The following is a 27,030-nucleotide window of genomic DNA, read 5'->3' on the forward strand; positions in this document are numbered from 1 at the left end:
AAGGATTTTATCCCTATTAATTTTTTTTTTGTCTGGAGGAAATTTGAATCAAGACTCCCCTCAACACCGCCTTGTGAGCATTACAACAGGTAAACGGATTGAGGAGATTTGATTCGTTTTCCCTAAAATAATTTTGTAAGGCTGAGCTTATTTCAGGTTTGATGGTGGGGTTATGAAGCAGAGAGGAGTTGAATTTCAACATGAATTGGGGATGAATTGGGGACCCTATTATCAGTTCTACAGTTACCGGGGAATGATCTGAAATAGATTTATTAAGTATGGAGCTGGAGGAGAACCTTGGCAAGGAGAAGACATCTGTATCAGATCTATTCTAGATGCCGGCTGATGGCCATCAGAAAAATGAGTAAATTCTCTAGATGTGGTGTTCAAACAGCGGAATGAGTCGAATAGCTCGTGATTATAAATCCAGCTGTTCAAGGATTGCGTTTTTTCTCTGCTGGGAAAGGTGGAGTCTAGTACACCATTTGGCACCATATTAAAGTCCCCTAACAAAAGTAGGGTTCCTGATCGTAAGTTGTCTAATTTTTTCATTAGCTTATTCAGGAAGCTAATTTGTCTGATGGTGGGAACATAAGTATTAACTATTGTGAAGGTCTGGCCGTTCAATTTGCACAGGAGAATATGATAATGTCCTTTTTTGTCTTTTACTTCAGAAAGCAATTCAAAGGAAATTAAGTTACTAATCAGGGTTAAAACCCCAGCTTTCTTTCGTGGGCCACAAGATTCAAATATAAATGGGAATTTTTTGCGATTTATAGAAGGGTGGTTGTCTTTTTGGAACTTGGTTTCTTGAAGGCATACAACCTCAGGATGCATCCCGTTAATCTCCCTACCAATAGAAAATCTCTTCCAAGGGCTATTTAGCCCCCTGACATTGTATGATACGAATTTTATTTTCATGTTACAAGAATGGCTGGGTTCCTATGAAGTGGGGTAGAGGAAATGCAGAAACCAGAGTGCACCTACCTTTGTAGAACTTAGTTGTCCAAAAACCTCAAACTATATACCTATTTGAAACCAAAAACAAAAGAGACACAAAAACAATAAGAACAAAATTGTCCTTCAGGAAGAGCCGATCCGGAAGGCTCTAATTCCTTAGTGGGGAAAGTTTGTGTATGGATCCCATTGGAGGCATCCCTTGGCATAACAACGCTACTCCCAGATGGAAAATAATCTCATGTGATATACGAGTCCATAAAGTAGTAGAGAAGTGAGAAAACCTGTGGAAAGAAGAATAATAAGCAGTACAGTACAATACATTGACCAAATAATCAAGAAGTGTAGAGAGGCCTTATAACAAGGTGAGTAAATATATTGGCCAGGTCTCTCCGTTGGATCATCCCTTCTCTGACGAGGGCCCAGGGTCTTGAGAGTTGGAGATTCTATGGCGGTCAGGTATCCTGTAGTAGGACAGGAAATCTCCCTTCTTTAGGTGAGAATAGGATGGTCGTCTTTCCTTTGTAGATTATCAAAAGTTTAAGTGGGAAGCCCCATTTATAGGGGATATTATTTTCCCTCAAGGTGGAAGTGACTGGCTTAAAAGACTTTCTTCCTTCAATCGTTTCCTTTGAAAGATCTGTAAATAGCTGAAGGTGAGCATAGGGTTCTGGAAAACCTCCTAGATCTTTAACCGATTGTTGAATTTTTTCCTTAATCTTGAAGAAGTGTACCCTTAAGATGGTATCTCTAGGTAACTCTTTATCGATATTCCGTGGTTTGGGAAGTCTGTGGATCCTATCTATGATGAGATCTTGGTCTGTAAGTGTCGGTAGTAATTTTTTGAAAATTGTCTTGACGAAGTCTTCTAGTTTATCCGGTGAGACAGATTCTTGTATTCCTCTTATTTTCAAGTTGTTTCGTCTGTTCCTGTCTTCTATATCCGCAACTTTAATTTTAAGTCTGTGAAATTCAGATTTGAGGTCATGGGTGTCTTTTGATAAATCATCAGTGTGTTCTTCCACTACAGTTAGCCGTTTTTCGTGGTTGTCTAACCAGCTGCTAAATTTATCCAAGGTGGACTGTAAAATTTTATTTTGGTTTTCAAATGATTGAGACATACTGGACGTGATTTTCTGGGCGAGAGTATCCATGTAAGAGTGTATGGATATAACATCCATATTTTGGGAAGGAGAAGGATTGGTGTTATCCATCTTAAATTTTGACCTTTCCGGCGAAAAGTTTGGTGAATTATCTCCAGACTCAGGACTTGAAGCATCGACTAGCGATGTCAATTTTTCAGAAGTTTTACCAGGATTTTTCCTTTTTGATGAGAGAGATGTATCCATGACCTCTTTATGAGGAGATCTGGCCTTAAATGGGTTAACGATATCCACTTGATCTTTAAAGTGAGGATTGTAAGAATCGTGAAATTTTTGTGCTTTTTGAGGAATCGTATTAGACACTTTCGTTGATTTGGACACTGGAGTAGCCTTGTGACTCATCTTGTGCCCTTTCTTGAATCCTGCCTTGCAGGGATTATATTAGAGAGAATTGATATTATTGATGATGTTTATACTGAATAAACGTTAAAAATATAGCAAATTCTTGTGTCTTCCTATGCCTTTCTATAAAAGGGACCGTGAGGAATGAGATACACCACAGAATCAGATGGCACTTTTAATATTGTATGATGCATACAGTAAAATCCTTTATTAACTGCGCGCCGATATAGACGCGCTCCCTGTGACTTTAAATGCAGCCGTGACAGGCGGCTAGTCTTCACACAGGGCTCAGTGACGCTCATAAAATATGTAACAGGGGAGCCGGCAGCTGATACACGGCACCGCTGAAGAAAGGCAGATCACCCCAGTGGAGCCGCACAGGAGCGGAGGGGAGCGGAGGTAACATAGAAATAGGCACAAATCACAGACTATTTTGTGTCCTTCCGCCTCACAGATCTGTTACGACAGGAAAATGGCGTACTTGAGATAGGACGTTGAGATGAAAGCAATCCCTCCGCAGCCGTTATAGCTCCCGCAGCCTCGCACAAAGCAGGGGAATATAGCTAAATTAGGACACCCTGGGACTTCCAAAGGGTCTAAAATAGACAAGAGGAGATTCCAAAAAAAAGTCAATGTCTTTTAATTATGCAACGAGAGAAATCCTGTCAGATTAGGCACAGGGTGGGGACTATTTTGTATCCTTCCGCCAATCAGCTGGTATATGACAGGATTTTTGTAAAAAAAATTGTCATGATCTGAAGTGATCTGACAGTTTTAAATCACTGGGTGAACTTTTTTTACTTTGGAAAGTTCCAAGGTGTCTTGACTGTCCCCGGTGGTGGTTTTGATATTGCACTTTAGGTTTTGTGCACTTAATCATGTATCAGGTGTTACACCCTATAAAGGTGTGCTAGAGGTGTGCAATCACTGCCTGTGATATTGTGAGTTTGTGTTCACTCTGTTTTTGGAGAGCCTGGATGAAGGATGGAGCTGGTGAGGAGTCCTGCGCAGCTTAGCCAGGGGGGACGTGTTGCAGCTATGGTGTCTGGACGAAGGGCTGGCATGGCGTGGTGGGGTCGCAGTGGTGTCAGCGGGAAGTGTCTGCATGGGCTGGTGGAGTGGCGACTATGGAGAGTGGCACTCACCATGTGGGACTTGGCCGCTGAGCTGGACTCAAGCATGCTCGACTTCGTGTCAGCAGCTGAACTCATCCTTGGGACTCTGGTTCTAAGCAGCTGCAACTTTTGTTGGACTCTGCTCCAGGGTTGCACTAAGGTGAAGGATCCTGTTATGGTGATGGATCCGGGTGGAGGAGAAGATGCACTCAGGTGGAGGGCTCTGTTGCTAGGAGCGCACGCAACAGAGCAAAGCTAAGTGGTGTTTCCCCTGTATTGTCTCTTTCCTCATGTGTGTTATTAGTGCAGTGGTGGGATTAGTCTCCGCACCGACCCATTCCCTAGTGAGGGTTTAGGGTCAGGGTGAGCAAGGGCGTTAAGGTACGCGTGCGGCGCCCGGTGCGAAACCGGCATAGGGAATGTTAGGAGTGCAGGGACACTGGCTCAGGGGAGCTCAGGAGGTCTCCAATTCCCTTTTCCCTATAGCAGGGCCCACCGTTGTTAATGTTTCCCAGGTCCCCCTTATTATTTAAATTCGCCATACTGGAGGCGGGGTTTCCAGAATGTTTATTAACGTGTAATATCTAAATTCGCCTGGTGGAGGCGGCGTATCCACCTGCACGTATTATTATTTAAATTCGCCCCACTGGAGGCGCTGTATCCAGGGTCACGTGTGTTATGGGTTCGCCTTGCGGTAACACCTGCGCCCAGACACACGTGACCATGACATTATCACAGGCCCTACAGTTTTTTTTTCTGGTGAGCTTTGGCCATGTGGAGACCGCTGAGTAAATGCTGCCGGGCCTCACTGATGTGAGTGGGGAGCGGCAAGGTGTGTTTGAGCCGCTGCAGCAGCAGTTATCACGGTCTGGGGCCTCTGCTCAGGTAACCAGGAAATTACAATTGGCGGCTGCGGTCTGGCTAAAGCCCCCTAGAGTCGCTGCTGGGGAGCGGGACTTGCTCATGCACGTGGGCGTACCCAGGCAGGTGGGAGGAATGGTGCCCCACGGAGCTGCTTGGTGTTCCCCGAGGTGAAGGGGTGCGTTCCAGTGATGAGCAGACTGGTGTAGAGTCCGCGGGGCTTACGCCAAATCTTCAAATTCCACCGTAAAAGCCGCCCCTCCTGGCCGTGTGGAGGCGGCCAGTGAGTGTATATTTCCTCCATATGCGTTCCTTCTCCTCCTGTTGTGAGCAGCTGGTGTGCTGCGGGGGAGTAGGGACAAATCTCAACCCTCGCCATTAAACCAACCCTGGGGGGCGCAGACCTCATGGTGAAGAGGGTTGGAGGGTGGTGATCCCTTGGTGAATAGCGGGGGTGTGAGTGTGGTGACACAGGGGGACGCCTCTGTGATCAGGTCCTGAATGAGTTCACCAATTTTTTGACAAACGAATGTGTGTAATAAACGTTCAGGTCCGGACCTGTGTGTGAATGAGCGTGTATGTGTGCCACCAAAAAACATCTTGTGGAAGTGTGTTGTAGAGCCTGATCAGCTCATAACAAACAAACATACACATACATAAACTCGTTCCCCAGGTCGGCGCTGTGGAGATGAGTGGTGCCTCCAAAATGAACTTTATTGCCAATACCAGCGGTGCGTTTGTCATAAACCTGAAGTGTCAGGTAATGGTGGGGTGAACTCAGGGTCTGGGCGTCCCCGCTCTAGGTGTTTCCCTAATGAGGGGTGGTCTTGAGGGTCCAGAGGCCCCTCATTAAGGAGGGGGTACTGTCATGATCTGAAGTGATCTGACAGTTTTAAATCACTGGGTGAACTTTTTTTACTTTGGAAAGTTCCAAGGTGTCTTGACTGTCCCCGGTGGTGGTTTTGATATTGCACTTTAGGTTTTGTGCACTTAATCATGTATCAGGTGTTACACCCTATAAAGGTGTGCTAGAGGTGTGCAATCACTGCCTGTGATATTGTGAGTTTGTGTTCACTCTGTTTTTGGAGAGCCTGGATGAAGGATGGAGCTGGTGAGGAGTCCTGCGCAGCTTAGCCAGGGGGGACGTGTTGCAGCTATGGTGTCTGGACGAAGGGCTGGCATGGCGTGGTGGGGTCGCAGTGATGGTGTCAGCGGGAAGTGTCTGCATGGGCTGGTGGAGTGGCGACTATGGAGAGTGGCACTCACCATGTGGGACTTGGCCGCTGAGCTGGACTCAAGCATGCTCGACTTCGTGTCAGCAGCTGAACTCATCCTTGGGACTCTGGTTCTAAGCAGCTGCAACTGGTGTTGGACTCTGCTCCAAGGTTGCACTAAGGTGAAGGATCCTGTTATGGTGATGGATCCGGGTGGAGGAGAAGATGCACTCAGGTGGAGGGCTCTGTTGCAAGGAGCGCACGCAACAGAGCAAAGCTAAGTGGTGTTTCCCCTGTATTGTCTTTCCTCATGTGTGTTATTAGTGCAGTGGTGGGATTAGTCTCCGCACCAACCCATTCCCTAGTGAGGGTTTAGGGTCAGGGTGAGCAAGGGCGTTAAGGTACGCGTGCGGCGCCCGGTGCGAAACCGGCATAGGGAATGTTAGGAGTGCAGGGACACTGGCTCAGGGGAGCTCAGGAGGTCTCCAATTCCCTTTTCCCTATAGCAGGGCCCACCATTGTTAATGTTTCCCAGGTCCCCCTTATTATTTAAATTCGCCATACTGGAGGCGGGGTTTCCAGAATGTTTATTAACGTGTAATACCTAAATTCGCCAGGTGGAGGCGGCGTATCCACCTGCACGTATTATTATTTAAATTCGCCCCACTGGAGGCGCTGTATCCAGGGTCACGTGTGTTATGGGTTCGCCTTGCGGTAACACCTGCGCCCAGACACACGTGACCATGACAAAAATATCTCCAAAAGACAATAAAAATCTTTAAAATGTGGTAGACAAGCGTGGCGATACTTTTTCTGGGGACGACAGCCGGTGGGTAATGGAGGGAGCAGGGAAAGGATTTTTTCACTCACAGTTCAAAATGGTGTCACCTTGCAGTAAAATGGTGGGAAAAGGCCTCAGATTTCAAAAATGTCTTTTTTAATGTCCAAAGCTCAGACAAGGGGTATCAGAATGTACCTCTGAGTTAGGCCGGGGTCACATTAATCGACACAAAATACGATCCGTAGTTTACATGCGTAATACGGATGAATGACCCCTAAATAGTGCTCCGTATGTCATCCGTAAGCAAGGTGTGGTCGCGTATTTTGCGCATGTCAGCATCCGTATGTAATCCGTATGGAATCCGTATTGCGAGATTTTCTCACAGGCTTGCAAAATGGACATTTAACGGTTTTGAGGCCTGCTATTTAAATCATTAGCCTGCACCCTATTTATTGTCTCAGGAACAGGTGGCAGCCTCCATTCTGTCCATTTGTGACCTTGCCTTCACTAGGTGTGTTGGTGTTGTATGTGCAACATGGCAGACAGTCTGAGTTTCAACACAACTGAGCAGGTTCTCTTCAACTGGCTTTTGTCACGCCGCTTTGGTCAACCATATCCAGTGATAGTGGATCCGCGGAGGAGGAGACGCATGTGGGTACATCCACTTTTGAGGCAACGACTCACAAGAGGTCATTTTCACCGCCTCTATTCTTCTCTGCGGGAGCATCCTGCAAAATTCTACCAATACTGTCGCATGAGCCTTGCAACATTTGCTCGACTCTTGGAGACAGTGCGCCCTGGGATAACCTTTCAGGACACAAGGATGCGCAAAGCTACAGTCATGGCCAAAAGTATTGACACCCCTGCAATTCTGTCAGTTAATACTCAGTTTCTTCCTGAAAATGATTGCAAACACAAATTCTTTGGTATTATTATCTTCATTTAATTTGTCTTAAATGAAAAAACACAAAAAGAATTGTCCTAAAGCCAAATTGGATATAATTCCACACCAAACATAAAAAAGAGGGTGGACAAAAGTATTGGCACTGTTCGAAAAATCATGTGATACTTCTCTAATTTGTGTAATTAACAGCACCTGTAACTTACCTGTGGCACCTAACAGGTGTTGGCAACAATTAAATCACACTTGCAGCCAGTTGACATGGATTAAAGTTGACTCAACTTCTGTCCTGTGTCCTTGTGTGTACCACATTGAGCATGGAGAAAAGAAAGAAGACCAAAGAACTGTCTGAGGACTGGAGAAACCAAATTGTGAGGAAGCATGAGCAATCTCAAGGCTACAAGTCCATCTCCAAAGACCAGAATGTTCCTGTGTCTACCGTGTGCAGTGTCATCAAGAATTTAAAGCCCATGGCACTGTGGCTAACCTCCCTAGATGTCGACGGAAAAGAAAAATTGACAAGAGATTTCAATGCAAGATTGTGCGGATGTTGGATAAAGAACCTCGACTAACATCCGAACAAGTTCAAGCTGCCCTGCAGTCCGAGGGTACAACAGTGTCAACCCGTACTATCCGTCGGTGTCTGAATGAAAAGGGACTGTATGGTAGGAGACCCAGGAAGATCCCACTTCTTACACCGAGACATAAAAAAGCCAGGCTGGAGTTTGCCAAAACTTACCTGAAAAAGCCTAAAACATTCTGGAAGAATGTTCTCTGGTCAGATGAGACAAAAGTAGAGCTTTTTGGGCGAAGGCATCAACATAGAGTTTACAGGAGAAAAAAAAGAGGCATTCAAAGAAAAGAACACGGTCCCTACAGTCAAACATGGTGGAGGTTCCCTGATGTTTTGGGGTTGCTTTGCTGCCTCTGACACTGGACTGCTTGACCGTGTGCATGGCATTATGAAGTCTGAAGACTACCAACAAATTTTGCAGCTTAATGTAGGGCCCAGTGTGAGAAAGCTGGGTCTCCCTCAGAGGTCGTGGGTCTTCCAGCAGGACAATGACCCAAAACACACTTGAAAAAGCACTAGAAAATGGTTTGAGAGAAAGCACTGGAGACTTCTAAGGTGGCCAGCAATGAGTCCAGACCTGAATCCCATAGAACACATGTGGAGAGATGTAAAAATGGCAGTTTGGAGAAGGCACCCTTCAAATATCAGGGACCTGGAGCAGTTTGCCAAAGAAAAATGGCCTAAATTCCAGCAGAGCATTGTAAGAAACTCATTGATGGTTACCGGAAGCGGTTGGTCGCAGTTATTTTGGCTAAAGGTTGTGCAACCAAATATTAGGCTTAGGGTGCCAATACTTTTGTCTGGCCCATTTTGGGAGTTTTGTGTGAAATGATCAATATTTTGCTTTTTGCTTCATTCTCTTTTGTGTTTTTTTCATTTAAGACAAATTAAATGAAGATAATAATACCAAAGAATTTGTGTTTGCAATCATTTTCAGGAAGAAACTGAGTATTATCTGACAGAATTGCAGGGGTGTCAATACTTTTGGCCATGACTGTATATCTGCAGAGGAGCAACTTATACTCACATTACGATATGTACTACACAACCACATTCTCTATGTTCATGATGTGTTGCCCAAAGTTTGCATTTATTGCTTCATGGACTAATTTTAATGCCCTCATCTTATTCCAGATATGCTGAAACTTACAGACCAGAATGTTATGTGTAATATGTATTGAATATCACTTAGTCATTGTGCAACTAATTATGTGTGTGTTAGTAGATCTGAAATCCTAAAGTTTGGTATGTATGCACCTGTTTTTTGATTAATTTGTGCATTCTAAAATGTTCCTTTTCTGTTGTTCCTCAGCTTCCTGTCCACTGGCCTGTCTTATGCCGCCCTCCACCATGAGTTTCTGATTGGAAGATCTACCATTTCTGGCATAGTCAGGTCGACATGTAGTGATATATGGTCAAGACTACATCAACTCATCATGCCCGAGCCCAGGATGGAAGACTGGTTGAGGATATCAAGGGACTTTGAGGAGGAATGCCAGTTTCCTAATTGTATTGGGGCCCTTGATGACAAACATATCCGGGTGCGTAAGCCGCCAAACTCTGGCTCCCAATTCTTCAATTATAAACAATACTTTTCTGTTGTTTTGTTGGCTCTGGTCGACCCACAATACAAGTTTATAATTGTTGACATTGGGGCCTATGGAAGGACGGGAGACTCTCGAGTCTTCAATACTTCCATTATGGCTCGGCGGCTACGCACCAACCAGTTGGATCTACCACCACCACGCCAGCTACCAGGCTCCACTCAAGAATCTGTCCCTTATGTCCTTGTGGCAGATGAGGCGTTTCAGTTAACGCGCAATGCCATGAGGCCATATCCCCGGCGCAACCTTGACCACCGGCGCAGAATTTTTAACTTGTGCCTATCACGTGCTCGGCGACTGGTGCAGTGTTCCTTTGGCATTCTTTGTGCAAAATGGCTCCAGTCTGCCATTCAGCTGAGTGAACAAAATGTTAATGAAGTAGTTAAAGCTTGTGTGGTTATTCATAACTTCACCAGGATACATGATTGTTCCTCCTCTGCTGGTGTTGTGCGTGGGTTGGACAATGTGCGTAGGGCGAGACCACCTATCAACCCTCAACGTAGACCACTCTCTGGCCTCAAAGTGCGTGATATTTTCACAAATCACTTTATGTCACCTGAGGGGGAAACTTCTTGGCAAGAGCATGCTGTGTCTATGTTATAATATTTTGGTTTCTGTGTGTCTAAATATATATATTTCTTCCCCTTCTGATTCTATGACTGTTGAATTGCATTGGTAAGCTTATGTTAGTATGCTGACACTTTTTTTAGAATTGAGACAGAGACGTAAAATGTAGTAGACAAATGTTTACTTTTGCCTTTTTTTTGTTTTTTTTAACGCAAAACATATTCTTGCCATATCAGAAATGTGGCAATGGGCCAAATTGGCCTTTTTTCAGATGTGAACATTGTGTGACAATAAAATTTTCACGCATAGAAAACAATAAAAATAACAGGCAATAACAAAATGGAAAAATTATACATTTTGGTACGTTGGGGGAGGAGAAGGCGGAAGACCAGCCTGTGTTTGCTGCTGGCTACTTTGCCCAACTTGCCCATCGCCCTGTGTGGGGGCATACTGTTGCCCATGATGTGGATAGTGTACTGCCTCCTGGGATTGGGCTTGGTACTGGCCAGAGTGATAATGAATTAGGGCATCTTGTTGGGTCGGGTAGGCCCGTGTCTCATACCCACCAATATAGCCATGTCGTCCGCAACCAGGTTGGGACCAGCCTCCAACACTGGGTGGGAAAAAGTGGCCATATTGGTGAGGTTGGCTAGAGCCAGACATATGTGGCTGCTGTTGTAAAGGTTGGGTAGGGGGAGGAAGGGGGTGAGGTGTAGGCCCACGTATTTGAGGATCCTCAGAGCCTGCTTGAGCAAGCATGTGGGTGGGTGGTCTAAGGCGCATTAGATTTCTGGGTGAAAGCTGCCACCTCTCCAGATATTCAAATAACTCATATGGGGTATTGGGGTGTGTGCTTGCATCAAGCAGGATCTGAAAACATCCTCGAATACAAAGCCTCACCTCACGGGAAAGGGCACGAAGATAAAGGGCCAGGCTGCGTGAGAATTCCTCCTCGCCATCATCATTATTGACTCTAGACAGATAGTTGAGGACCCCTGTGTCCACATTGGTACGGGTATCTTGGGCAGGGATATGGAGCCTTCTTCTTCCTCGCCGGGATGGTCCAGCAGGCTGTGGGGAGCCCCGGATCTGGGCAGTTGGGCTGCTGCTCATGCTGCCCTGCTCCTCCTGTATGGCTGATGGTGCAGCAGCAGACAGTCCTGGTTGTGGATATGGTCCTGGTGGTGGGTTTTGTGGCGCAGGCACTGGGCTTTCCTGAGAGGATTCTTCACCCATGCTTCTTGTAGGGGGAGAAGATGGGCCAGCCACCTCATCCCCTACAGGATCAATGATGGGCTCTGTATCTGAGCCAGTTCCTCTCTCCGTAAGGTTGGACTGAGTTCTGTTATGAAATAGAACAGAGCCAAAAATAAATCAATATTTTTGGCCCTGTAAAATATCTGTGTAATGTGGTGTGAGGTATCTACTTATGGTCTCAGATCCAGAATAGGGGTGAGGAAGGAGAGGCGGTCATAATAAATATATTTTCTCTTTGTGTGGCCCGCATCACCACTCCTAGACCGCTGCTGGCGTTCCCGCCTGTATTGGTCGCGGATGCTGCGCCAGCATCTCAACACATCTTCCACTGCAATGTGTCAGGAAATATTCTCAATTTCACATATTTGATAGGTCAAATTTGCTACCAGTAGCCTAGGCATGGGGCCTTCTGGGGTGTGCTTTCTACCCAGGGTGGCATATCTAATTGGGCCATCCAGGCCAGATACACAGGGTCTGAATAGTTCATGTATCAAGTAACTACACTTAATAACTTGGTTGGCTAGGAGGATGAGGAGCTTGTGGCCTGTGCCAAATGATGGCAGTGTAAAACAATGGGTCACATCAAAATCTACCCGCCTCATGAGGAAAAATGTACAAGCACAGGAAGGGGGGGGGCTGATTCTGTATGCATTTTTTGATGTGAGGTATTTTTAAACAGTTTTTGGGTTGTACTTACTCAGTTGCTGCTGCTCCTCACGTGGACGATCACCAAAATCATGGAACATCTGGCGACATATCCGCCTCCATGACGCCTCCTTTCTTGCCCTGTTGGCATAATGGGCATCACGTTGGTCCCAGAGTTCTGGCCGCTCCTGCACTAACACCATCAACATCTCCACATTCAGAAAATATGGTGCCATGACGCTGCTGTACTCCGTGGAGGCGTACTTCCTGGATGTCTGGAGCGCTTTTTGAGCTCATTTGCATGTCTAGGCTTCCTGATGATGGATTGGCCCATTTCCTGTCACCAGCCAAAAGACCTGCGTATTTCTCGCAGGTCACACGTGTGTTCCGTGTGTAATGCGTATTTTATGCGCACCCATAGACTTGCATTGGCGTACTACGGGCGTAGTACGCTGACAATCGCAGCATGCTGCGATTGGCACGGTCCGTAGAATACGGGCGAGAATTATACGGCTGTTGGGAGCTGCCCCATAGAGAATCATTTGTCCGTGTCTAATGTGTGCTTTTAACGCCTCACACTCGTCCGTATTCCTCTCTAGTGTGACCCCGGCCTAACGAGAAAACAATCCTCTCAGTGGGTTATCGAAGAGAGCGATTTTCATTTGCTTTATTTGTCGCTTTAGGAGATGCCTCCTCAGAGATCCTGAGCCGTGCGTGTTACACCATCGCCAGCTCAGGCCACGCCCCTTTACCTCAGTATCTGTAAGCCAAAACCAGGAGTGGGTGATAACACAGAAGTGGTGACGGGTTTCTATTATACTTTTCCTCTGATTGTTCCACTCCTGGTTTTGGCTTACAGATACTGACCAAATACTGATAGTGTGAACATTGATTAAAATACTGTTATCTCAACGTGTCCTGAGAATGTGAGGCTCCATTCATACAGCTGACATGTCCTAGTGCTGGACGTTCATTTCTCGGACAGCACTCTGACCCATAGAATTTCATTGATCCGTACACACACATCAGTTTAGCTCCATGTCTCCGGTCAGTGAGATTCAGAGCATGTCCTATTCTCATCAGATATTACAGCTCAGTCTCGGCCATTAAAATTTGGGGGGGGGCTTCCGTGTAAAATAGAGGGCACACTGAAGACATTTTCTACTTCAGCGTTCCATCTGTTTTTCATTGATACATTTTTAATGGAAGTTCTACCTGTTGCAGTGAGAAAATCAAATGAGAAAAAAAACGGAACGACGCTCACACCGATGTGTGCATGTAGCCTTACCGAGAAAAACAGACTTATGTTCTCGGGAGGTATGCTAGTTCCATAGGTTTTTTCTCATTTTATTTAAAAAACAGAAGGAGGTGAACGGTTATTTATCCGCTGATAGACAGATGAAGTTGAATGGAGCACTGAAGTAAGAATCATTTCTTCCGTTTTCAGTCCGTGTCTAACAGCTCCCTATACCTTTTAATGAGGGAGTCCGGATTCTCCAAGGATATTTAAAAGGCCTCGTTGCATATAAATCGGACCAATGTTATTCAATGAGGCCGTGCAGATCTGCATATTTTTCTCAGCTGTATTCGAAAAAAAAAAAATTGAGGAAAAAAAAAAATCTCATGCCGCACAGACCATAAGTATGGCACCTGATTTATATGGATACATTGCAATTCTGTAGCATAGGGAAAAGTAAATGACATAGTTGCTGAGTAAAATAATGGATTGCATAGGGACAGCACATGGATGACAAGTGAGAAAAAAATTGTCCCACTTTCCTGGATGAGAATGAGACCAATTTTTTATATGTTCATGTGAGCAAACCCAAAGGGTTGTTCCACGATCAACATTAATCACGTATCCACAGAAAAGATGATAAAGTTTGATTGTTGGTAGTCTGGCTGCTGAGACCCAATCAATATTGACAACGGGGAGGTCAGGTTCAGAACTCCTATAGACAGTGAATGAAGCAGTGATCACACATCAGTAATGCTCCATTCAACAGACAAATTTGGGACCACCTTTTTCATGAACAGTAAGAATGTCAGTGATCCGACCGCCAGCGATCAAACATTTATCCTATAGATAGGTGATATACACTCACTGGCCACTTTATTAGGTACACCATGCTAGTAAGGGGTTGGACCCCCTTTTGCCTTCAGAACTGCCTCAATTCTTCGTGGCAGAGATTCAACAAGGTGCTGGAAGCATTCCTCAGAGATTTTGGACCATATTGACATGATGGCATCACACAGTTGGCGCAGATTTGTCGGCTGCACATCCCTGATGCGAATCTCCCGTTCCACCACATCCCAAAGATGCTCTATTGGATTGAGATCTGGTGACTGAGGAGGCCATTTGAGTACAGTAAACTCATTGTCATGTTCAAGAAACCAATCTGAGATGATTCGAGCTTTATGACATGGCGCATTATCCTGCTGAAAGTAGCCATCAGATGTTGGGTACATTGTGGTCATAAAGGGATGGACATGGTCAGCAACAATACTCAGGTAGGCTGTGGCGTTGCAACGATGCTCAATTGGTACCAAGGGGCCCAAAGAGTGCCCAGAAAAAATTCCCCACACCATGACACCACCACCACCAGCCTGAACCGTTGATACAAGGCAGGATGGATCCATGCTTTCATGTTGTTTACGCCAAATTCTGACCCTACCATCCGAATGTCGCAGCAGAAATCGAGACTCATCAGACCAGGCAACGTTTTTCCAATCTTCTACTGTCCAATTTCGATGAGCTTGTGCAAATTGTAGCCTCAGTTTCCTGTTCTTAGCTGAGAGGAGTGGTACCCAGTGTGGTCTTCTGCTGCTGTAGCCCATCTGCCTCAAAGTTCGACGCACTGTGCGTTCAGAGATGCTCTTCTGCCTACCTTGGTTGTAACGGGTGGCAATTTGAGTCACTGTTGCCTTTCTATCAGCTCGAACCAGTCTGCCCATTCTCCTCTGACCTCTGGCATCAACATGGCATTTCCGGCCACAGAACTGCCGCTCACTGGATTTTTTTTCTTTTTCGGACCATTCTCTGTAAACCCTAGAGATGGTTGTGCGTGAAAATCCCAGTAGATCAGCAGTTTCTGAAATTCTCAGACCAGCCCTTCTGGCACCAACAATCATGCCACGTTCAAAGGCACTCAAATCACCTTTCTTCCCCATACTGATGCTCGGTTTGAACTGCAGGAGATTGTCTTGACCATGTCTACATGCCTAAATGCACTGAGTTTCCGCCATGTGATTGGCTGATTAGAAATTAAGTCTTAACACACAGTTGGACAGGTGTACCTAATAAAGTGGCCAGTGAGTGTACATTGTTTATGGGATTACCCCTTTATCGCAGTGACAAATACAAATATAGCAAATTTTGCAATGCTGTTATTTTTCGGCACTGTGTGGGGGAGGGGAAGTCAGTACGTGAAATTTTATTTTGGGTTCAGACATGCAAGAAACTCGCACGAGTCTCGCATGTCCGCATGTCAATACCAGGCACTGCCGAAGTCACTCGGGACCGGAGCGTGCGGCTGCATAGAAATACATGCAGCTGCACGCTCCTGCCTGAGCGCTGGCGGCAGCGCCGGGTACTGACATGTGCGAATTTCTCGCATGTCTGACCCCGGCCTTAGACTGGAAAAAAAGCAACCCTGTGTCCAGCCCTGATAGAGGCCTACCGGTCAGTAATGCGAGTGGATGTTACACCTAGCATTGTTGGTTGGTGAGTATTAAACTTGTGCCACTAGTGATATTAATCATCTATTCACAGTATTGGAGATAAATATCATTAGTGGTACAGCAGTGTATTAATGGCAAAGTTGCATATACCCATGTATTACATATTTGCGTTTCTGCTAATTATTTACTCCAGCCTGGATAAAAACACTCCTCAAAAATATGACAACATCCATTTTTATCACGCTAAAAAAAAAAATATCTTGTGGAACCTCACCTCTTGTAGCGCTCTAGACACAGCAGCAAATCCTCCATCAAAGCGTGCGGCTAAGTACACCAAACCAAACTGCTCTGTGTAGCTGTGACAAAGAACACATTGTGGGAATATTTATCACATACAAACTGATATGTGTCAGCCTACAGTAACTTTTAATAAACCTATTATCATAACTATCTTATTACAAACGTGTCTACAGAGAAAGTTTTACCTAATTTTGCATGTCGAACTGGACACGCAATGTAATAGTGGCTGCAGAGATATAAGCAATTATTTATTTACTATGCTGTGCTTATATAGCGCTATCATATTCTGCAGTGCTTTACACACATTATCATCACTGTCCCCAATGGGGCTCACAATCTAAATTCCCTATCAGTATGTCTTTGTAGTGTGAAAGGAAACATATGCAAACACGGGGATGACTTACAAATTAAATATTTGAGTGCAAGAGTGTGTTATCAAAATTTTCACTAGGGATGTTAACTTCTTCTACCTGTACGAATTACACCAATCATATGGAGGCAGATGGTTCAGCATCTCGCAAGGGAACACGAGAAACTATAATCTACATAGTCCCAGCTGCAGGGTCAGTTTTCTAGAACTATGGATGCTTCCCAAAGCTCTTCACCATCGACTTTAGTTATGACTCCTTTACCTTCTGACGTGCAGTTGGTCTCTCCTGAACCTGTAGTTGCACTTCCTGACAATTTCTCGGGGGAGAAGGATCAGTTTAGAATGTTTAGGGAGAGCTGCAAACTATTTTTTACATTATGACCCCAGTCTTCAGGGGATGAGTCCCAGCTGGTGGGAATAATGTCCCAATTGCGAGGGGGTCCTCAGACTTGGGCATTCTCTTTGTCCCCACTAGCACCAGAATGGGCTTCCGTAGATGCCTTTTTTTTATGCCTTAGGGATGATCTATGATGAACCTGACAGGACCCAGGTCACTGAAGCTAAGATCATGAACCTGACGCAGGGGTGCCGCACCACAGAGGACTATAGCTCTGAATTCCGGCATTGGTCCTCTGAGGTTTTGTGGAATGATGCAGCTCTCAGGTGTCAGTTTCACCGTGGCCTTTCTGATACTCTAAATGCTCTGGCTTTGCATACTCCACCCTGTTCCCTGGGGGAGGCCATGACCCAGGCCATTCGAATGGATCGCCGAATTTTTGAGAGACGTGGTGAATGACAGGAGGTTTCAGTCGTCCTGCCCAGTGTGTTCACTTGCCTGGGACGGAATCAATGGAGGTTGGAAGAGCCCGCTATCAGGTCGTGGAGATGAGGCGTCGGAGTGATCTTGGACTTTGCCTTTATTGTGGTCGTGCTGGACGTTTCCTCAAAGACTGCTCCATTCTCTCTCAAGCTAGCAAGCTGTCGGGAAATGTCTTGGTGATATTCGAGGAGGTCAGCCAGACTTCCAGGTACCCTTTTACTCCTCATATAAAGTACTGCTGAACATGGAACTTTGTTTTCAGAACCTGTGGTTATCTGCTCTTGCTTTCATTGACTGTGGATCTGCCAATTTCATTGATTCTGGACTGGTTCTTAAATTAGGATAAGGGACAGTTAGATTGAAAAGACCTATTCAAATTGTCTCGATTGACAGGACAGTGTTACTTCAGAACTTGGTCCAGCTGGTATCGGTGGAACTTACACTTAAAGTGGGAACTCTTTACTCTGAATCCATCTCCTGCTATGTGTTGGACAATTTATCTGCTGGGTTGGTGGTGGGATTTTCATGGCTGCAAATCCATAATCCTGTTATTGATTGGTGTCAGAAACAAATTATTAAATGGAGTTCCTTCTTTTATAAGAAATGTCTTAGCTCTGTACAAATTTGCTCCGCTAGTCTGGAGGGTCTGCCGGCTAACCTGAAAGACTTCGGAGATGTGTGCTCGAAGAAAGAGGCTGAGATATTACCGCCCAATCTTCCTTATGATTGTACTATAAATCTTTTTGCTAATGCCAAATTGCCTAAAGCTCGGCTTTGTCGGGACCTGAATGGACCGCTATGAAGGAATATGTAAATGAAAGTTTACAGAAGGGTCATGTCCGTCCTTCCTCCTCGCCTGCAGCTATGGAGTTCTTTTTTGTGAAAAAGAAAGATGGTGGTCTCCGTTCTTGCCTCGATTTAAATTCCATGAACTGAATAAAATTACAGTTAAGAATACTTACCTCCTTCCACTTATCACTGAGCTATATAATGAGCCTACGGGGGCGAAGTGGTTTTCTAAGCTTGATCTTAGAGGGGCATATAATCTGATACGTATCCGGGAGGGTGATGAGTGGAAAACAGCGTTATTAACGTCGGAGGGTTTATTTGAAGATCTTGTCATGCCTTTATGGTTAACCAATGCACCTGCTGTCTTTCAGAACTTTATGAATGACATTTTCTATGATAATATTGAAAGGTTTACTGTGGTATACCTGGATGACATTCTAATTTTTTCGCCTGATCTGAATTCTCACTATGAGCACGATCGATTTGTTTTACAGAAACTAAGGGAAAATTCTTTGTTTGCTAAATTGGAGAAATGTACCTTTTCTGTTTAGGAAATATTGTTTCTGGGGTTCATTCTGTCTGCTGAAGGGTTTAAAATGAACCCTGGGAAGGTGTAGGCAACAATTAATTGGGTTCCACCTCGTGATCTGAAAGCATTGCAATGATTCTTAGGGTTTGCTAATTACTACAGAAAGTTTATTAAGGGTTTTTCTCAGATAATGAAACTCCTTACTGACCTCACACGAAAGGGGGCGAAACTTAAGGTATGGTCATTGGATGCTGTTGGCGCCTTTGATAAATTAAAGGAGTGCTTCATGTCCAGTACAGTTTTGATTCATCCTGATCTCCAGAAACCGTTCATAGTAGAGGTGGATGCCTCAGAGGCTGGGGTAGAAGCTGTTTTGTCTCAAGGTTCCAAAACTCTGACCAACTTGCGCCTATGTGAATTTTTCTCCTGGAAATTTTCATCTGCTGAAAGAAATAACGATGTGGGGAATCGCGAGCTGCTCGCGGTCAAATTGGTTTTGAAGAATGGAGACATTTTTTGGAGGGAGCTATTCATCCTGTTACTGTGGTGACAGATCATAAAAAATTTAGCCTATATTGAATCTGCTAAACGTTTAACCATTAGACAGGCCAGATGGTCCTTATTTTTCTCTAGATTCAACTTTTCCAGCATGTTCAGACCGGGGTCTAAGATCTAAGAATGTTAGGGCTGACGCGTTGTCATGCAGCCTGGATTCTGTTTCTCCTCCAGAACCACCATCCCAGATTCTTCTTCTAGGAATTGTGATATTTATAGTATCCTTGGAATTGGAAGCTAAAATTTGTGAGGTTGGCTGTTATGTCCCATGAATGAGACATTTTACAGACTGTCCTGTGCGTTTTACATGCTGTATTGCAGTATCTCATATTGTTTACTGTTGCTATGTTTTCCATAGCTGAAATCCTTCCTTTCCATCAAGTTTGTCCCTTCTGTCTCCTGTCTCCCTCTTCTGGGTGTGATGTCACTTCCTTCTTCTTCCCCCTGTGTCTCATTCTCCATCTTGGCTTCATTAGAAGCACGTGTTTTCAGCCTGTCTGAAGAAAGTCTTTTTTACCTGCTGCTGTTTTGTATGCATTCAACAAGAATTCTTAAAGAAATCAGTCTCTTCTGGATTCTTCATAACATGTGTGCCGGCAGCTGATTTGAGCTATCTGTGACCGTGGCCAATTATAAGTAAGGTGAAGGGATCCAGCATCTCACAGAGCCATATTTGCAGCCACAGGCGCCGGGGACAGAATTTTGGCCCTATCTGCTACTTCTGAATTTATTTTTTTTGTGCCTGTGTATTTGATATTACATCTACTGCAGGAATTTCATGATTCAGTCTTAAGTGGTCACCCGGGAGTCACTGCTACACAGAAAGCTTTTGCTAGACTCTTTTAGTGGCCATCCATGCTTAACGATGTTAAGGAATTTGTATCCGCTTGTGAGATTTGCACACGTGCTAAAGTCTGTCATAACAGGCCGGGTGGGGATTGGATCCATTGCCTATTCCAGAAAGACCATGGACTCATTTGTCCATGGACTTCATTACGGATTTGCCTTTATCTGGTGGAAAAACGGTCATTTGAGTGGTGATTGACCGATTCAGTAAACAAGCTCAATTTGCTCCATTATCTGGGTTACCTAATGCTGAAACACGTTCCAGATTATTCATGTGGTGATATTGCATGGCATTCCTTTAAACACTGTATCTGACAGTGGGGTGCAATTTGTCTCTAAATTCTAGAGGGCGTTTTGTAGGAAGTTGGGGATTGATTTGTCTTTTTTCTCTGCTTATCACCCTGAAACAAATGGTCAGACAGAGAGGGCAAATTAATCGCTTGAACAAATTTTAGGATATTTTGTAGTAGCTCAGCAGGAGGACTGGTCCTCATTTTTGCCTCTTGCTGAGTTTGCCTTTAACAGTCGGGTCAATCAGTCCACTGGAACCTCTCCTTTTTTTTTTTTGTAATTATGGCTTTCATCCTCATTTTGGTGAATTCTCTAGGATAGGGTTCCCCAACTCCAGTCCTCAAGGCCCACCAACAGGTCATGTTTTCAGGATTTCCTTAGTATTGCCCAGGTGATAATTGCATCACCTGTACAATACAAGGGAAATCCTGAAAACATGACCTGTTAGTGGGCCTTGAGGACTGGAGTTGGGGAACCCTGCTCTAGGATGAGTTCTGGATGCCCTGGAGTGGAGGTGACCATTCAGAAACTCCAGCTGCTGACCTTTGGACCGTATTCAGACTACCCGTTTGTTATTGCCCCTTTGCTTATCCGCTATTTCTCTGGTATTCTGACCCTGGCATGTGACCTGACTTACGACTTCGTATTTTTGCCTTGGTTTACTACGTGATCTTTTGGTATTGACCTCGGAAAGTCTGACTGTGCTGATCCACGGCCTAGCCGTGGGTTGTGACTAGCGTGACAGCATTCAGCAGAGTCTCAGTATATCCTATGTGATGTATTCAGCAGGATTTCAGTGTATCCTATGTGATGTATACAGCAGAGTCTCAGTGTATCCTATCTGATGCATACAGCAGAGTCTGTGTATCCTATGTGATGTATACAGCAAAACCTGTGTATCCTATGTGAAGTTTACAGCAAAGTCTGTGAATTCTATGTGATGTATACAGCAAAGTCTCAGTGTATCCTATGTGATGTATACAATAGAGTCTCAGTGCATCCTATGTGATGTATTCAGCAGTATTTCAGTGTATCCTATGTGATGTTTACAGCAAAGTCTGTGAATTCTATGTGATGTATACAGCAAAGTCTCAGTGTATCTTATATGATGTATTTAGCAGTATTTCAGTGTATCCTATTTGATGCATTCAGCAGGTTTCACTGAATCCTAAGAGATGTATTAAGCAGAGTTTCAATGTATCCTATGTGATGTGTTCAGCAGGGTTTCAGTGTATCTTATGTGATGTATTCAGAAGAGGCTTAGTGTATCCTATGTGAATTACACAGCACAGTCTCAGTTTATCGTATGTGATTCATATAGAACAGTCTCAGTGTATCTTATATGATGCTGCTTGGGCCTGATTCTTCTGAAAGTTTGTGTAAAATTATTTGAAATACTGCAAATATTTTGTGGTTAGCTCCACCAACTTTTTTTGGAATACTTTGTGCAGCCTTGCGGGAAGGCCATGCCCTGACAAATTCATCAGAATTTACTCCACAAAGTAGTGTAAATTAAAACATTTCTGGCAGTGGAGCACAGCAGCTTAACTTGCACCAAATTCATTAAGGAGTCACATCTTAATCTGTTGCCCCTAATCAAGTGAGAACACAAGCATCTTTAGTGTGGCCAGCACACATAGTGACCACATACGATAATGCTGAATGCCTCCCAGCTTTTCCCTGACCATTTTTAGGGGAAAAAAGGATCGTCAATCACTCCCAGGAGAGATGACCTCCAACCAGAGATGTTTCACTGATTTACCCCCATCGTCCCATTGTGTGTAGACTGGGTTGAGTGGAATAGCAGTGACCTACAGCTTTTAATGGTGTATTGTACCTTAAAAGAGGTTTTCTCAAGTTGTATCCTTAAGATTGACAAATCAGACTTAAAGAACGGTTGTGCTACTGGTCCACACTATGTTCTTTCCCAGGCTACCAGTATCGGCAGTTTTGCCTCTGACTTTGGGGAAAGTTTCGGGGAACTTGAGCTGTGCAGAGCTAGAGAGCTGGCAAGACTCAGTGCAGCAGCAGGTTGTAAAGCATAGAGCCTGCTCAATATGCGAGTTCCTACCGGTCAGGTAAAATCAGCAAGGCAAGTCTATAGGTTTATGAAAAAAAATCTGAGTGTGTTCCAATTTTCACGGAGTGTCAGGAAGGAAAAGGTGGAGAAACTTTTTTTTCTCTCCACGTATGAGAAAAAACGATGACATTCGGACCACACTCAAACTCTGATCAAAATAATTGGTCTGTTTTTCTCATATGTGTATAAAAGGACGTCTGAATGAGGCCTAACAGTATTGTGTGTATAAACGTCATAACAAATATATCTATCCACATATCTCCTTACTTTAACGACTGCCAGTGATAACTATTCTTCCGTAAAGAACTCAAGACAACATTTTTCAACTTTTCTTCTTTTTGATATATATTTAGATCTGAAAGAAACAAGAGATCATAAAAAACACAGGACATGAAAACATTAAAGTGACTGCGCATAAAGGAGCTTCAAAATGCTAATGGCTCAATAAACCCAATCAAGCGTGTAAGACCACCACTGAATGGCCATATACCTGCCAATCGACAGCCAATTAACGGCTTATTCACATATGCTGAGGAAGCTGTGACGAAGACAGAATGGCCACTCTATCCCCACACAGTATCATTGATTTTTATGAAGGCAGCCAACAAATGAGCACTTGGCCTTGCTTAAGCTGATAACTGGGTGTCACGCCGTCAGTGCATACTCACCAGGCCATCGCTCCCACGCCACAGCCCTTCGCCGCCCGACAGCCACGGCAGTCACCTCTGACAGGCGCGCGGCCGACGGCGTCTTTGCATGCAATGCGCATACGCCATAGGCCGCGCCTCCCTTCTGCTTCTTGTGCTCCGGCTATGCCCTGACCCGGAAGCACCCCCTGACCAATGGCAGACCAGACAGGGGCATATCAGGCCGCTTCCCCCTGAGGGAGGCGCCTGATCGTTGTGTTTCCTAGCACACTAGGCCTCGCTTCTCCGTGTGCTCTCTGCAGTCTCACAGTCCCGTTCTCGTGTGCTCCATGCAGCAGCCTCGCAGTCCGGCTATCCGTGTCCCCTGCCGTCCTACTCCAGTCCTGCCTCTGGTGTTCCTGTTCCACCCTGCTCCAGTCCTGCCGTCCTACTCCAGTCCTGCCTCCGGTGTTCCTGTTCCATCCTGTTCCATCCTGCTCCAGTCCTACCGTCCTACTCCAGCCCTGCCTCCGGTGTTCCTGTTCCATCCTGCTCCAGTCCTGCCGTCCTACTCCAGTCCTGCCTCCGGTGTTCCTGTTCCATCCTGCTCCAGTCCTGCCGTCCTACTCCAGTCCTGCCTCCAGTGTTCTTGTTCCATCCTGCTCCAGTCCTGTCATCCTACTCCAGCCCTGCCTCCGGTGTTCCTGTTCCATCCTGCTCCAGTCCTTCCGTCCTACTCCAGTCCAGCCTCCGTTGTTCCAGTTTCATCCTGCTCCAGTCCTTCCGTCCTCCTCTAATCCTGTCTCCTGTGTTCCTGCTCCAGCCATCCCTCCACGTTCCAGTCTACTGTCTTACTCCATTTCTGTCTCCTGTGTTCCAGCTCTGTCCTGTCATCTACACTTCAGTCCCTCCACGTTCCAGTCTACAGTCTTACTCCACTCCTGTCTCCTGTGTTCCAGCTCTGTTCTGTCATCTACACTTCAGTCCCACAGTCCTACTCCAGTCCATCCTGAGCCGCCCCTCTCGGTACCGGCTACCGTGGTACTCGAACCCCTGGGCCTGCTCCTAACGGTCCCTGTATAGGGATCGGTTCCACCTGGCAGCTCGCCCGGGGCCCCTCGGTGCCACGGCCCAGAAGGTCCACTCCTGGAGATTCCGGCTCCAGACCAGTCACGCTAACACTGGGAATGAGTGTCCCTACGAATGTGTGTTCACCAATTATTGTCTCATCTAAATTGGCCCTAACAGGGTTGTCCAATACTGTACAACCACTTAACGGCGTAAATATCCCATATAACATCAAAAACATATACTTGCCTCCCAGACGGCTGCTACTCCTGCCTTGTCGGCACTGCCGTTCCTGGCAATCACGTGTCACATGACTGCTGCAGCCAATCAGTAGCCAATGATTGAATGGAACACTCACAGTTGGGTAAGTCAGAAATGTTCCGTCTGACTAAAGCATGAATGCAGCAGCCCCGCAACGGTTGCTGATTGGCTACAGCAATCACATGACATAACAATGTCACGTGACCACTGGGAATCGCAGCACCAACAACAGCGGTCATGGGGTGAGTATATGTTTTTAAGTGATGTGGGGCAAGTAAGAAACCTGGCCTATGGTGCATTTACACTGAAAGATTATAGTCATCCATTCACGATAATCTTGTGTAAACAGGCTGCCAATCACCTGATGAACAGGAAAAATACTCAATCAGGGAAATAATTTTTAAGCATGTTTAGAAATCATTGTTCTCTTTGTGCAAACAAGATCCGGGCTTTTGTGAACCATGACTGTGCATGGACCCGTAGTTTGTAGCTCCCCCGGCATCTTCTAATGGCGGTGTGTAGAAAGCAAGTCTGCCAGAGGCAAATCAGCGCATGGAGAGAGGATCTGCTTACAGCCAGGGAAAAATTATTAGAAAGTAGGATTTAGTAAGCTAAAGATTAGCATCAGGTACTTTCTGCACATGGACTGGGGACTTTATGGACGAGAGCTTGAAGGGATCGCTTTAACGTCTGTAGGACTTATACTGCTATAAAGCAATGAAGCATCACCTCCTACCTGAATTTCTGTCTATGTGAAACAATGCAAAACAATCAATCTAAATTATATCATTACCAGAAATAAATTGTAATTTTTCCTTAAACTTTGTTTCTATTTCCATAGCTTTCTCTCTTAAATCTCTATCCTCAGGAGGACGTTTTCGGCTCCATAGGTAGTTATTCAGTGAGGTGACGTGTTCTTGTAAGTGTCTGATCACGGTTCCTAAAAACGACAAATAAATCAAAATGAATAGCCGTTATTATTAATTAAAAACAATAATCACGCTACAATAGTAGACATACTTGACCCACAGAAATCAGACCTGACAAATATCTGATGCAGAAAATGAACATCTAATCACATGTATGAATCCAAGATCAGAGACAAACGGTTATGTTCTCAAGTACCTGCATTGTTTCTCTGTGCCAACGCAATTTGGGACCCTACACCAACTTAATTAATGGGACTAATATTTTGCTTAGGGCAGGTGCAGAAGGCCGTAGATTCTCTCATCGGAGAGAAACGGGCCAATTATGCAAATGACACTCCGATCAGAGCGTCAGCTTAGTGGGATCCGATTCTATCGGATGAAAAAATCAGAGCACACTGTGAGGAGAAGATGGAAAACAAGATCTCCCCATCTTCTCTATTGTGTCAGTGAGCAGAAATCGTACTGCACTAAGAAATCATGTCCAATATCAGTCAATGTTTCCCATGCTCCCATAGACTTCCATGGTTGAGTGAGATCTGAATATCAGATCAAACTCGGACACGCAGCAATTTTTTCCTTGGACAGACTATATCCGAGGAAGTAAAGTCAGACATGTGCATGCCAACTGATGAAGCAAGGGTGAAACGTACGTCGGGGTTTTTTGGGTCACCATCTCACATGAGTTCTTACCATTATATAAGTCATTTATTGTTTGGCTACTTTATAACATGCATGTCTTTCTATATAATTCTTCTACTTAAGTGGTTCACCATTGTGTTACTCTGTTTGATTGCCACATTTATATATTTTTTTTAATTTGTATTTTTTCAATAAAATCAGATTTTAGAGATTATAAATACTCCATAGTATTCTGTGTTGTTGAAAAAAAGTTTTTTATGGTTCCAGCACACGATGTGAAAAAATTAAGAAAAGCCTTTATTTAATCCATAATTAAAAAATGCAATTCCAGTGATGATAAAAGCATGTGTAGGCTTACGCGTTTCGGATCATATTTGACCCTTAATCATAGCATGCTATGGAATTGCATTTTTTAATTATGGATTAAATAAAGGCTTTTCTTAATTTTTTCACATCGTTTGCTGGAACCATAAAAAACTTTTTTTCATTGAGCATTTCTCCCAGATGGGGATGGATCTACTCCGTGCACCGAGATTATGGAAAGGAGGACTGGGCAGGCTGAACCAGGTGAGCTGAAGATCAATTCTACATTGTTTGATATTCTGTGTTGTTGGTATTCATAGACTAACATTGGTCCAGGTGTGATACAATGTTTTATCAGATCGCACTCGGACTGATAATATGGCACAAGCCCTTATTTGGATTAGTTATGGAGAATTAGACTGTTTGGTTATATTTGGGATTATAATATATAAAAACTGTCTGAAAGAAAATCTGACATTCTATTGATATGCTATCATTTTAACATATGAGAATACTACAGGGTGGGCCATTTATATGGATAAACTTAAATTAAATGGGAATGGTTGGTGATATCTACTTCCTTTTTGTGGAACATTAGTATATAGGAGGGGGAAAACTTTTCAAGATGGGTGGTGACCATGGCGGCCATTTTGAAGTCAGCCATTTTGGATTGCATCTTTATAAATGGCCCACCCAGGTGTATCCATATAAATGGCCCATCCTGTATATTAGGGCTCTTTCTCACGTCCTGATAAATCCAGTACCAGAAATAACAGTACCAGAAATAATAGTGTCCGTGTGTGTAGTACTTGTGGCATACGTTAGACCGCACATGCAGTAATAGGTACAGTTTTGGGCACTGGTGCTCAGGAAGGATATAATGGAATTAGACTGAGTACAAAGGAGGGCAACAAAATTAATAAAGTGGATGAGGGAACTACAATACCCAGAGAGATTAGCAA

At 44.6% G+C, this 27,030-nt stretch overlaps 1 protein-coding gene across 2 annotated transcripts in view; it reads right to left on the reverse strand.

Annotated features, from left to right (window-relative positions):
- METTL17 (methyltransferase like 17) overlaps positions 1 to 27,030 on the reverse strand; it is a 96,348-nt gene that overhangs the window by 52,777 nt on the left and 16,541 nt on the right. For both annotated transcript variants that reach the window (XM_073554752.1, XM_073554753.1), the window contains 3 exons: positions 24,991 to 25,137; positions 22,510 to 22,597; positions 15,937 to 16,018 (listed from right to left, as the gene is read on the reverse strand). In XM_073554752.1, the coding sequence (XP_073410853.1) occupies positions 15,937 to 16,018; positions 22,510 to 22,597; positions 24,991 to 25,137 (317 nt within the window). The remainder of the gene's footprint in view (positions 1 to 15,936; positions 16,019 to 22,509; positions 22,598 to 24,990; positions 25,138 to 27,030) is intronic.

The sequence above is a fragment of the Dendrobates tinctorius genome, unplaced genomic scaffold (assembly GCF_039654945.1).
Source record: "Dendrobates tinctorius isolate UK_male_01 unplaced genomic scaffold, ASM3965494v1 ptg000213l, whole genome shotgun sequence".
Lineage (NCBI taxonomy): Eukaryota > Metazoa > Chordata > Amphibia > Anura > Dendrobatidae > Dendrobates > Dendrobates tinctorius.